At 40.3% G+C, this 14505-nt stretch overlaps 1 protein-coding gene across 1 annotated transcript in view; it reads right to left on the bottom strand.

Moving 5' to 3' along the window:
* Window positions 1–14505, bottom strand: part of SLC9A9 (solute carrier family 9 member A9) — a 325848-nt gene that overhangs the window by 239892 nt on the left and 71451 nt on the right. Inside the window, exon 5 of the mRNA XM_073359753.1 lies at window positions 1305–1420. Coding sequence (XP_073215854.1) covers window positions 1305–1420 — 116 coding nt within the window. The remainder of the gene's footprint in view (window positions 1–1304; window positions 1421–14505) is intronic.

Genomic DNA, 14505 nt, shown 5'->3' with positions numbered 1-14505 from the left:
TCAGCTAGTGATTTATTATTCCATCTTATTTCTATAACACTTGACTAGATAATTTCTTTTGTTAGATCACCAATTATCATGTGTCAAATTGCCACTCTCATTCCTAGTCTAGCAGCACACATCAAGGTCCAGTATTTGAACAATAAGAAGTAGAATAAGTTCTCCTATTAGTACAGTTTTTAATGGTTAACATTCTATTTTATGTCCACTAGCAGGTCCTACACCACAGTGAAATGCTTTTGAGCATCGTCTATCATTAAAGCAATTAAGCATTTAATTCAAATTTCCATCTCTTTGAGAAATTGAAAATGCATGGATAGAATTAAAGGGACCAAATAACACTGCCTGAAATGTTGAAACTGGATGAGAGAACAAGGCAAGACTGAATATTGGAAGAGCTATTGGAGATGGTTTAGGTACTTTACGTAAGTAGGCATTAAATTACATGCAATATTGGTTGTTAATTACTTGAGTTTGGTCTGCGCTGCAAAGTTTGGATCTGGATAAGAACTTTCCCAAAGTTCAGGGATGTGTGGCCCTGGGGCTTTAGTTCTGGCCCATTTCTATATTACACATATTATTACATATGCAATAGACAACCTATCAGGAATTAAGGTATCTACAATTAGAAAATCTACAAGCACATTGATAATTAAGGACAGGATCTAACTTCCATTAACATCAATAGAAGGACTCTTATTGACTTTATTGGGAATTGGATCAGGACCTAAAAAGGGGGAGGAAGACGAGAGTGGGGAGGATACGTTCACTTACATCAATGCTAAATTTGACCCTGCATATCTAGAACAGAAGGATATATCTTCTAGTATTCAGAGTAGCAGCCGTGTTAATCTGTATCCGCAAAAAGAAAAGGAGTACTTGTGGCACCTTAGAGACTAACCAATTTATTTGAGCATACATGAGCTGTAGCTCACGAAAGCTTATGCTCAAATAAATTGGTTAGTCTCTAAGGTGCCACAAGTATTCCTTTTCTTCTAGTATTATTATTTCTTAAACCTTAGTGACACTGGGAGGCATCCTCTAGAGTTTGGTCCATTTCAACATTTCAAAGTTTGTGGACTAAACAAGCACAATTAAACTAACTACTAACATAAATAAGAGAAGAATCTTTCCACATAGTGAAATGTTTCTTTTGACCTAACATTTCTGGTTACGAGACTATATATCAGCTATTTAACAGCTAGTGGAGTAAAATCAGCACAAGCAGATGGAAACATTAGATTCTGGTCTTCACATTTGACAGTTTTGTGGCCAAAAGTTAAAAAAAAAATTTAAACCATTACCTGGGTCTGTAGCAGACATCAACGAGCCAAAAAATAAACAGTCTGTGAAGTGAAAATCCCCTCCTTTTAACTGGCCAACATGTATCATGGCCTTCACAAAGCCATACATTATCAACCTGTCAGAGAAAAGAAAGACAGAGATGCAGACATAGTATTCCACTTTTACTCTCTTCATTTCACAACACTAAATAGTTTCCTATTTAAACCACTAGGTTGTCTTCTCCAACTTCTTTTAAATACACCTATTGTATGAGTACTGAACACAAACTGTTGCTGTCATATAAGTCGACTTCTGTTTCAGCTGTTGAAATATTGTATCAAAATTGTCTAGACATTTGAAGAACAAAAACCTTTTACTGAATATTAGCAATTTATTCACCTGCTGACGGATGACAATACATTTAGCCGTTTATTTTACAAAAATAAAATAGAGTCATCTAAAGAAGAGATGATCAAAAGTAATCTGCCTTCACACAAACGTGGTGACATGAGTGGCTGTGTTGACTTGTTCTGATGTTCTTAAATGGATTGTTTTCTCAGTTTTGTGGGTGTGTGCGTATGTGGGTGTGTGCGTGTGTTTAATGCTTCCGGTACAGACTGAGTTAAAATCTCAGGTTAGTCATCACAATGAGATGGATATTTAAGACTCCCAAGAATGATCAGTCAACAAGTCAGGTTTTAAAATGTGGTGCTACAGTACTGCCAGTTTCACAAAAAAAATTAAGGCCTTGTTTACACTACAGAGTTTTGTCAACAAAAGAGTGAATACATAGACTCTGCGATGCAACTTTTGGCGATAAAAATGCCCTGTTTTGGTGACAAAATAAAGCCATCCTGACGAGAGACAAATGCCAGGTAGGGCATATATATTTGTGTAGGTACATAGAATAATCTATATGGTAAAGTCTATGGGCCAGATCCTCAACTTGTAAAGATGCCATGAAAAATATGGAGTGACTCAATTCATACCAGCTGAGGATCTGGCTCTTTATTTTAAATAAACAGGAAAATGAAAGACCAAAAACATCACTGTTATGTTCACTATGTTTACGTCACCATCTGTGTTTTGGGACATTAATACATTTCAGAAAAACAATGTTATGTTTTAGGTGATTGTGTCACTGTTTATTGCTTGGTGAACACAATTTATAGGTATCTGAGGGATAGCCATGTTAGTCTGGACCTGTAAAAGCGGCAAACCATGAAGTGGGTATTCACCCACAAAAGCTTATGCTCCAATACATCTGTTAAAGGTGCCACAGGACTATAAGGTGTCTATAAGGTGCCACAGGACTCTTTGCCGCTTTTACAATTTATAGGGTCTGTTGGGATACAGAAAAAGGGCCTGATTTTACTCCGAGTCAATTAAAATTTTATCATTTACTTCAGTGGGAGCAGGATCAAGACCAAACTAACCATTTCAGTAAGACAATATAGAGTGAATTAAATTTAAAAACACTTTGACTTTCATCTCTCATTTAGAATTAGCATATTTTAATAAAGGTCACATCTTAATGAAGGTCATTTCTTAATAGAGATACCATAAGAAATGTAAAAAACTATAATAGTTGGCTATAGACATTTTAAATAACATTTAAATAAAACTAGTTCTATTCTATTTCATTTCGGGTTTTCTAGCCAGCTCAACAGGCAGTGTTCCTGTCAGATTCTCTGCCTTTAAAATGTTAAAATGCCCTCTAGATATACAAAATAATCCAAAAACCTACATGGGCAAATTCTCATCTGGTGTAAATTGTCATCAGTGGAGCTATGACCATTCACACCAGCAGAAGATCTGCCCCCAGGAAATAATTTATACATTTTCAGCACAATATAAAATAGATTTATACAAATAACATTTGAAAATAGAAGTACACACACGTGAATGCATGTAAATTTATTTCTCTGGAAATATGACAGGCTGAATATGTTATTTGTTTAGTTTGTTTTATTTACATTTGAAATGACATTGTATTTATTATACTGCATAGTGAACCAGATTCTAATCTCAGTTACACAAACCTATACCCATGGTAGTTCCACTTAAATCAGATGCAGTTGATGAGCAAGAATACACTTGACAGATTCTGAAGTCAGAGTAAACCCAGAATAATTCCACTCAAAACCTTTGGAGTTACTCCAGGTTTACATTAGTGTAACTGAGACCAGAATCTGTCCCTCTGTTTTCTTGCTCATCAATTCTTCTTAGCTGAAAATGTCAGCCTACCTATATCATTTTATACAGTCAGTTACATGTAGAGGTTATTATGTGAAAACCATTGATTGTCCCAAGCCAACAGCGGACACTTTGCAAGGATGCAATTTATCTCTGAGCAATGTTGATAATAGATTTCTTGAAATTATTAATGAGGTAGTACAAACACTTCCATTCCACAACAAAGAACGTATTTGGAAGCTGGATCTGGCTGGATAGCTGAGCTCCCAACCACAGTGATATCATACAGTACTGCACATCAGGAGTGCTTTTAATGGAGATCCAGTGAGGAAAGCACACCTTTGCGACAGCTTGCCATTAATCCCAGGAAATGGCCTGCACTGAGGTTGCTATTGCTTTTATAAGGTGAAAGGGGTTGGGGTATGAGGAGAAGGCCTTATTGTGCTAGGCACAGTACAAACACCAAAGAAAAAGATGGTCCCTGCCCCAAAGAGCACAAAACCTAGGTATAAGAGAAAAGACAACAGGCAGACAGAGACAGACCAATGGGAGAGTACAAGGAAACAATGATACAATACTGGTTAGCATGATAGGCAGTGACAACCATGCAGCAGCTACCTAATCATTGTCAAGTTTTTTAAAGGCAACCTGGTAAAGGATAGTTTTAAGGAGGAACTGGAAGGAGGATCCTGAGGTAGCTTTGAGGATGTTTATGGGGAGAATCTCCCAAGTGTGAGGGGAAGCTGGGAGAAAGCATGAAGGCTCTTATTTGAAACTTTAACAAGTGGGCAATGGAAGCTGACATCATGGGCTGAGCAGAAGCAGTCGATAATGAATGAGAGGGGATAGGTAGGGTGGGGATTGACAGTGAAGGGCCTTGAAAGCGAAGACAAGCAGCTTATGTTTGATACAATAGAGAAGGGGAAGCCAGTGGTGGGATCCAAAGAGAGGGGTGACATGGTCAAAGCAACGGTCTAGGTGAATGACCCTTGCAGCAGCATTCTGAAGGATATGAACAGGGCAAGACTGCATTTGTCAAAGCCAGAGAGAAGGATTCTGCAGTTATCGAGATGATGAGAGCTGTGCGGATGGATAGGAAAGGCCATATCTTAGAGACGTTATACAGAAAGAATCAGCAAGCTTTAGACATAGCCTGGATGTGAGAACCTAGAGAGAGTTCTTAGGTGAAGATGATGCCCATGTTACAGGCCTGAGTGATAGGCAGTGACAAGTCACACTGCACACAGGGGAGAGTTGCGGGGGCATGGGGGTCCAGGTGCTCAATATTATGATGCACTTGCTTTGCTTCTCCTTCGACATCAGTCACTTTCTGAGAGACCTGCTTTTCAATCAGATTTCTTGCTCATCAGAACACTATTGTGTTGGAAAATTTTTGACTAGCTTCACTTCTATGATTGGGGCCCTTTAGACGTGACCATAATATAAACAAATTATCTAGCATAATAATTCTGCTAAAACCATGCTGGAAAAGAGCCTTACAACCTGTCAGTCTAGCTCCCCTGAATTCTCAGAAGAAGAGAACTAATAAGCTTATCTCTTGACTTAACTACTGCCTCAATCAAGAAATGTTTTGGTTCTCATTTCTCCTATTTATTAGGTACCTTACCCGCTCTGCTCTACGATCAGGTTTGCAGTGTATCCTGTACTGAAATGTTTCCCTCCATTTCCTTTTATAACTGTTTTAGCAGTGTGCAGATAGTGGAATACACATTGAAAATCAGCAGAATTTTTGTGGGGCCACTAGATAGCAGGATGTTTTGGATTGTTGAGTTTTGTTTAATATTTGAACCATTTCACTGAAGAAAAAATTGTGTTACATTCTTTTTTCTTTTTTTAGGGCAAAAATTTCCGTTAAAAATCTTACCAGTGACATAGTGATTCAAACCATACTTAATTTTTGTGATTGTACTCTATTTCACTCTTGATCTTAATGTGATTAGCTATGTTCCTTTGCCTAAAAGCAAATTTATAATATTAAAGAAAAATGGATATCTGTGCACATATTCCTAAGCCTATTGTACTAAATATTTTAGTGGGGTTTTACCCCTAACCAGCTGCAGACATTTAGAGGGTTGATTTTCAAAGTCAAAGGCAGTTAGGCACTTGATTCCCATTGGGAGTCAATGGAAGTTGAATGCCTAATTTCTGGTTTTGCCTTTGAAAATCTCACTTATTATTTGTTTTAATTTAATTATTTATAGGGTGTCCATCACCATAGTATCCTGGCTCTAAATGAAGTGCAATGCATTAGTCTGGACAGAAGATGAGAAAGGTGTGGATGTCTCAACACACAACATCTTACCATTGCTTACTGCAGCTGAAGAATTTTGCTTCTACATGTGAATCCAAGAGCAGTTAGGGGTCCAGAAGGACCCCTGAGATTGCAAACCTCTGCAGAAAGGCAGAGGAAAATAATTAGCAATGGTGGAGGTGTGGTCTCCATTAAAGAATAGATCACAACACATCAGATGATCTAGGTGTTCTTCCTGCTGCCATCGTCACCTCGGGCTTCTCTGGATTAAGCCTTAGACAGCTCACTCTCATCCAAGTTTCTGTCTCAGACAGGTGGTTGGAAAGCAAAGAAACTGCCCCCAAACTGCGCTGTCTGATTCGAATGAAAGAGAAAGACAGAAATGTCAGCAAACGTACTGATGGCATTGTGGCTCAGAAAGTCTCAGTAGTGGCCTCACATACACACTGAACTAGAGGGTGAAAAAATGGAACCCTGAGAGACCTCATGGAAGAGTGAGGGAGGAAGGGGGACATGAGAAATTACCCAACACGGCCCTCTCAGTGGAGCAGATGCTTCACACAGTACAGACGTTACAAAAGAAATATCAGCGTTTCTGCCCTGTCACATTTTTAAATACAGCCTCTGGAGGGATTGCAGTTCTCGCTGACATTTGACACAGGCTATTAATGTGAACACACAGATTTTCAGAGCTTGCATAACAAGCCTTAGGTACATGTGAGGTGAAACTAAGCACACTAAATCCTACAAATCTTCCCTAGTAAAAATTTGCTCCAATGATGCAGTCAGGTGGGAAAATGTGCTGTTGAGTCTTGCCTGCTAAAATAGCTGGGCCAGAGCCTCAGCTGGATTAAACTGGCATAGCTCCATCTGACACTCAGTGTCTAAAGACAGACAGGAAAAAAGATATGACAATAAATACAAAAAAATTACACACATTTATATTGTTGTTCAGAAGATGCCCTTGATTAGTAGCTGACTACCAGGCAAGCTACAGGGAAAAGTAATTAAATGGAATGGAAGCCGTCCTCAATTTAAAGTCACAGAGGATGTAATTAAAATTTAATAGAAGCCACTGCTTCTAAATGAAGATCTACAGCATACATACTGTATGATCTGTGTAGACATCCAAATCTATCTGATGGTGGTGAGTCAACTACTGATGTTTCTCCATTTCTGTTATTTAGCAACACATACTTCTACTGAACCTCATTGTTAATAATAAAAAGAAAAGGAGGACTTGTGGCACCTTAGAGACTAACAAATTTATCTGAGCATAAACTTTCGTGTGCTACAGCTCACTTCATCGGATGCATTCTCTAAGGTGCCACAAGTACTCCTTTTCTTTTTGCGAATACAGACTAACACGGCTGCTACTCTGAAACCCATTGTTAATAATGTTTTTATTGCATTAAAAGGTTTAAAAACATAGTTCCTGCTTTTCAAATATTTGTACGAATGTGCTCTTTAGCATGACTGAGACTCGTAACTTAAATCTTACTTGCCAGATCTGTTTTCTAATCCAAAGAGAATTTTTCATTTCTTTTTTAATTCCCTAAAGAATCTCTCTGCACCTAGACATGATTATCTTGTAGCCTGCAGCCAACTGATGGTGGCAACAGATTGAAAGCATACAAGTAAAGGATACAAAAATATTGAACAGTTCAATTTATTTCTTTCCACAGTGAATAGTCAAATTAACAAAACTACTATGGAAAAAGTATAAGAAGGTTGATTTTATTCCTTCTGTGTGTCAGGTTACTTAGAGATTGACTGATGATTTATATCACAACACTAATAAAACGAGTTACTAGTCAGAATTCAGAATATGTCACAAAATATAAATAGCAGAGATGAAAATGAAATATCCATTCCCTTGCCCCGATTCTTCTATTTCAACCTTATCAGTATATTCTTTAAAAAAATTCTATGTAGAGAGGAATGTTTCAAATGATCTGTTTTGGTTATAATTAAATGACTCATTATTTCAACGCGCTCTATCTAGCTAGTATGTGCTTCTTTTTGTCATCTTTCAAATCAGCGTTGGCACCAGAAAAGGTATTTTCATGGGCTTTCCTTTTAAAAAAATGTTTATTAACTAAGCAAATACAGAAATATCCACTGAAATGCCTCAGACAACAATAAACTGATAATACACTTACTCTGAACTATTCGTTACAAATCCCACATGCAAAAAAACCCTTTGGCGGTACAAATATCTGGTAGAACAGAAAAGAATGTGATTTCACACATCCTTTAATATTCAAGGTTACCCAAAACACTTTACAAGCACTTCAGTACTGGCATAAGCCAGAACTATTCAACCAGTTGAGCTTCAGGACTCCACACATGGATTCTAGAAGATCAGTTCCCAAATACAAGCCACAAGGGGCACAGGAATGCTTGTGGCATAAGCAATGTGGTGTGGGAGACACTAAGCACTAGTGTTATGGAAGAAACTCATTTGCTCAGCATTATCCACCAAGGCAAGGAAAATATCTGCTATCAAGATTCCCCTCTCACCACAGCACCGACTTTGTCATTTCCCTGGGGATGCTTGACCCCCGCTCTGCTCCAGGGCCCACCCCACTCCACCTCTTCCTCCAAGGCTCCACCTCTTCCCACTCCTGCCCCACCTCTTCCCACCTTCGCTCCGCCCCCTCCTTCCAGCGCCTCCTGCCTATAACCCAGTGGGCTAGCTTGCCTTTATTGTATTTACTGCTTTGCATTATATTTAGCAGTAATGCAAGAAACCCACAGGCCTGTATCCTGTAAGACGACATTAGGTTCAGCAAGTTAGGATAAGGCTTGAGGCCTATGAACTTCGAACAGATAAACTTTGCACACGTAAATGGCCCAATGGAAAACCCCAAGTATTTGGGGAGCTGAAAATAGAGTTTAAGGTGAAGTTCTGACCACAGGTAAATAATTCAACCACAGAAGTGTCCTGGCAATGAACTGATGTACATAATAGGTACATGAGATACATCTAAGGCTAGCCTGCTTGCTTGCCTATATATCTTTTCCTATAAGTTTCTTATTTTCTTGTAGGTTTGATTATTTGTTTTATTATAGTAGGTTTATAGGTTTAGAGTATATTTTAGCTGTAACACTAGGGACCTGCAGGCCACATCTTGTATGTTGAACTAAGGCAAAGTTAGCAAACATATGTTTGGGATCTTTCACCTAGATAGATGGTGATGAGCTAAAGCATAATGTCCATATATGGCTGCAACCTTTAACACAGAAGATGCTTTAAAACAGGTTGGCATAGGACCTTTCCTAAGTTCATATCCTCTTAAACTTAACAGGTACAGCACAACTTGGAAAGAACCAAAATAACCAGTTTGGACAGAAATAACAAATGTGATAACTAATCACAAGAGGCCATAATTAAAAATTGACATATATGATAACAAGTTGACATCATTGATAGGAAAAAGACACTCCAACATTGGTAAGGTGAGGAAATACAAATAAGGAAAAGGGGGGAAATCCCCTACTGAATTTGCATCAAACATAGCCCCCCTTCCTGTCCCATGAGCACGAAGTTGGTAAGTGTGGAGAAGGGGCACAGGAAGGAGAAATACATCTCCTGCCTAGCAACAGGAGAGGTGTAGGAATGGAGTGAGAAAGAGGAAATAGAAAGGCTACTTATCAGCAACCGTGGCCCTTCAGGTACGTCAGCTCTGCAGGTCTACATTCTGACATGAACATGTGTACATGGCACTGCTGGCCCACAACTTTCTGGAAAGCTGTAGCCATTCAGGATGATCCAAATACCAGATGGAGAGACACTGAGTTTGGATGTAAAATCTAGTCATGCTGCTGAGACAGTGAGTCTTGGGGCTATTGATAACAGCCCCATGATGTCTATAACAATGTAGGAGGTCTGAATACCAACCTAACATGCCAGAGGGGGTTCTGCAAGACAGTAATCTGTTAGTGTTTAATACCATTTTGCAAGGCACAAGGTATTGGAAAATCAGATCTTCAAGTTTACTCATTCCTTAGTCAAGAAAACTCCATTAACTTCAATAAGAGCTAAAGGTGCTTAGCACCTAATACAAGGTTGGACTCAGAGTCTGGATATGCAGATGAACTTCTGGGTTCTCAGAAAAACACTTCATGATTCTTTTGAAGCTCATCCATCATCACTTATATTTAAGAAGTATAATAGAATTTTGCTCAAGAAAAATGAATAATTGTTACACTTCAAAAAGAATTAACTTGGTTATCGCATTGTTACATATATGACCATGGAAAATATCAGTTACCACATATGAGCATTTTGGACAACTTCAGATACTGGGAAAACACCTCACTCACCCCGAATATAGCAATGTGCAGTTATAGTTTTGTTAAACACTGTCAAAGACTTGGTGAAAATAACTAAGACATAGCATGCACCTCTTCGCTTAACACAGTCTGTTCTTTCTAATACACTGTCACTTTGCCATAGATAATGAATACTGTTATTATTCTGATGCTTTCTTCAAACACATTTTTAGCAGCTTATACAGGCTTTACAGTTATAGTTTTTCCCCTGTAAATCAGTTTAGTTATTGTGTTGCATATCCTGGCCTTGATCAATCTTTTACAGAAAGAGAGGAGAATGGGAAAACCATTATAGGCTTCTATACAGAAGAATTTTGCGATGCGGTGAAATCATGCAGCACTTTGTTACATGGGCTTGATATAGCTTTAGGCCACTCAAATATGTTGTATTTTCTTCCTCACATGGCAGTCTCTGTCTAAAGTAGCCGGTTTCACTTTTGAGAGCTGCAACTCATTTCCTCCATTCACTATTGCCTCAATTTTCATCATGCCTCACGAGAGTAGAGAGGTGTGTGTACGGGGTGTTGGGAAGTCAGTGAATTATACTGAGGTCATTAAACGCAGCTGGAAATCCCTGAATAAACTGTACTCCCACTGTCTCAGGTTGTTTTTCTATCAGTCCTTAATATACTATTGTTTCACCACATTTTGGATTAACGAGATGGAAACCAATTCACCACAGTTTACAAGTACAGTATTGTTTAATGCATATTTGATATTCCTCTAATGAATACAACACAGCTTCAAGATCATTGTGTTCCTGAGCTCAATTTATATCAGAGGCAATATACGGTATGTACATAAAAATCTGAATCTCTTTGCAATGAAAAATATGCACTTGATCTTTGAGTGCTGACAAAAATCTCCTAATTACTGGGGCAAATGAGGCATGAAACATTGTCAAATGTAGAATGTCCAAAATATAGTGCCACTGAATATTTCATCTTGCTGCAAAGGGTTTGAACTTTAAATCAAGGTCTACCTGCTTGAGTATTAGTTATAGAGAGATCATCCAACAAAGGCTCTAGCAGATTGATAACCTAACGGAATAAATTTTTACAAAAGCAAGCAAACTCTGATACTGGCATTCCATTAAAAATTGATAAAATCTACAAATCTAGATACAACTAGATACAACTATGAGTGCATCCAGATACTAGAATGATGGATGGATGCTTTAGAAATGCATATAATAATTAATAAATATTGATTTTGCAAATGAAAAGGTATTGAGAAAGTTATTGCAGACATGGAGAGACTTCCATATGAAGAGAGACTGAAGACATCAGAACTGATTAATTTAGAGAGGAGACAATGGAAGGAACATGAAAGAATGATACAAAATAATCAATGGTAGAGAGCACATAGAGCTGGGTGCTGCTGTCTACCCTTTCTCATAGTACAAGAGCAATGTGAAGGTCAATTAAACTGAAAGGCAACACATTGAAACCTGACCAAAAGAAGTGCACTGTACTACAAATGGCTAATTAACTTATACAAAACTCATTGCCACACGATATCAAGGACATTGGAGCAGGATTCAAAAAAAAAAAATTACACATGCTTATGTGTAATGACAATATCCACAGGTTTGTTAGGAAGTAGGGCTGGGTTAAAAAAACAAACCAAACAGAAAACAATGAGAGGGGAAATTTCACTACTTTTTTTTCAGTTTTCCTTTTACCATTTTCAAAAATTTGAAATTAAAATTTCAGCCAAAATTTGAAAAAATTTAACTTGCTCTACTGGAAAGTTTTACAAAAATTGAAGGCAGAAGGCAACGGCTATCTCCCTGCGGTTAGAAAGAAACTTCCCATATGGGCGGGCTGTCTCATTTTTATACACTATTGGCCCTCTTGCACTTTCCTCTGAAACATGTACTGGCCACTGACAGAGACAGGATATTGAACTGGTCTGTACTGGGAGAGGGTAGTGCCATAATCAAGTGCCATAACTAAGTGTTATTCCCCTGCAATGCATCTTCTTTTAAACAACTATTTATTATGGGTCAGATGTGACTGTATAAATTTACTACATATTATATATACACAGTGTTTAAGGCTTGTACCTGTGATTATAGCTATAATTGTATTGCAATTTTTGCTCCTTTAAAAAAATAGTTTTATTTCTGTAAAGAAAGTCCTCCTAATTACCTTTATATAGTGAATATTTAAATTCAATACCAACTAGTTAATAGAAACAATAGCAGATGATAGCCTGTTGTAATACAATGGTACAACACACTTTCATAGGCAAGCAGGTTTGTTGAATGGTTAGAGCCCAGTTGGACCAGCCAGGACTCTCTGTTTCTATTCTTGGCCTTGTAACTCACTATGTGTGGGATCCACAATGATACTTAGATGCCTAAGTCCCATTTATAGGTGCCACTAACTAAGGTCCACAAAACTCCTGCCTGGTTGTTGCCTAACTCTGTAGGTACATAAGATTTTTCCTCTAGGCATGTACTCTTCTGTCTCATGATAGGTGTGCAGATGCCTATCTCCTGTCTAAGGCTCAGAGCAATTCACAAATCAGGAATGCCAGGCATTCGGCTCCCCAAGTCGTGTGTGTGTCTGATTGAGTAGGCAGCCCCTGAGCATGCCTACTGGATTGGGCCTCTCACACAAGTTCACACAAAATAGCCAGGTGTGGAATGAGTTGGAGGTGAGAAGAGGAGGAAGAGAAGGCCTTCCCTTGTAATCTTTAGCCTTGTGGAGGGTACTCTCACAGAATGGGGAGACACCCAGTTCACGTCCTTCCTTCGTCCTCAGGAGGAGAAAGGATCTGAACAGGGATAGGCTACTTTTCAGGTGCATATGCTAACCAGTAGGCTCCGGGATAATCTGATGTGGGGGCTCCCTCAAACTCTCCAGTTAACTTGTTCCACTCACTAAACAATGGAATACTTAAATATTAGTTGGGCCCGAGAAAAAGTTGGAATGACTCAGTAGCCCAGTGGTTAGGGCACTCAGCTGAGAAGTGGCAGACCCCTGATCAACTCCCTTCTGCTGCTCAGGAGGAGGAAGACTTGAAGTGGGAGTCTCCTGCATCCTGGGTGAGTACCCTGCCCACTAGGCTAAAGATTATAAGGGAGGTATGTTCCTGTCTCCCCCTGATAATGTAGGCACCTGAGTGCCTAACATCTCCCTATTTGTGGATCACTAGCAGAGCTAGGTGCCTCTGTGCAGCCCAGACTTAGGCCATGTTTAAACTAGAGAGTTTACAGAGGCACAACTATACTGATGCAGTTACACTGCTGTACGGTCTTCCATGTCGTTGCTCTATGCTGATGGGAGAGAGCACTTCCGTCGACATAATTAAACCGCCCCCAACAAGCGGCATTAGCTACACTGGCAGGAGAGTATCTCCCACTGACATAGCGCTGTCCACACCAGCGCCTCTGTCAGTGTGACTTGTTTCACGTCCCTGAGCGACATAAGTTATACCGACCAAAGTGCTAGTGTAGACATAGCCTAAGGTGCTTAGCTCCTAGGGATGGGGTATAGCACACAGCGCTCTCACCAGTGCCTCCCATTGGCCAGCTTAACTGGCTCCCCGCTTAGCATGCTGGCTATGTGGATTCCAGTCAAAGGCCACTGTACCAGTGTTCCCTCTATTTTTTTACGTCTATGTGCGGAATGAATTTTATGTGCACCAATATGGAGGTGATGTGTCACACATCACCTCCATATTGGTGCACATAACAGAATTCATGTGGTAGGGGTGGGACCAAGGGGCTCGGCGTGTGGGAGGGGGTTCAGGGCTGGGGCAGAGGGTTGGGGTTTTGGGGGATGAGGGCTCTGGTTGGGGGTGAAGTCTCTGGGGTGGGGCTGGGAATGAGGGGTTTGGGGTGCTGGCTGCCCAGGGGCTGTGGTGGGAGAGAGGATTCCCCCAGCCCACTCTTGCTGCAGAAGCTCGGACCAGGGGAGAAGCGCCTCTCCCCGGCTGTGGCAGCTCCGGGGGGGCTGGGCCGGGTCAAGGGAGGGGCTCCTCTACCCGGCAGCTCCAATAGATCCGGAACCTGGCTGAGGGAGGGACTGCTCTCCCTCGGCCACAACAAGTCCTGGGTAGGTCCATGTTGGGGCCGGGGGAGGGGTGCCTCTCTCTTGGCCACAGCAAGTCTGAAGCAGGTCCATGCTGGGGCCGGCAGGGAGGGGCACCTCTCCCCGCTGTGTCAGGTCCGTGCTGGGGCTGGCAGGGAGAGGCATCTCTCCCCGCCGCAGCCCTGAGCCCCTGCATGGGGCTTAATAGGCAGCTACGTGGCCGAGCAGCTGAGAGGGAACTTAGCACTGTATCCTATGGGGACTACAGTGGCACAGCTCTGGTGCTGTAGCACTGTAGTGTAGATGCTTCCTACAGAGACGGAAGGGGTTTTTGCATCACTGTACGTAATCCATCTCCCTGAGTGGCGGTAG

Source organism: Lepidochelys kempii, chromosome 9 (assembly GCF_965140285.1).
Source record: "Lepidochelys kempii isolate rLepKem1 chromosome 9, rLepKem1.hap1, whole genome shotgun sequence".
In the NCBI taxonomy this organism is placed as follows: Eukaryota; Metazoa; Chordata; order Testudines; family Cheloniidae; genus Lepidochelys; species Lepidochelys kempii.
The sequence above is the reverse complement of the archived record's forward strand: the minus strand, read 5'-3'. Positions and strand labels throughout refer to the sequence as shown.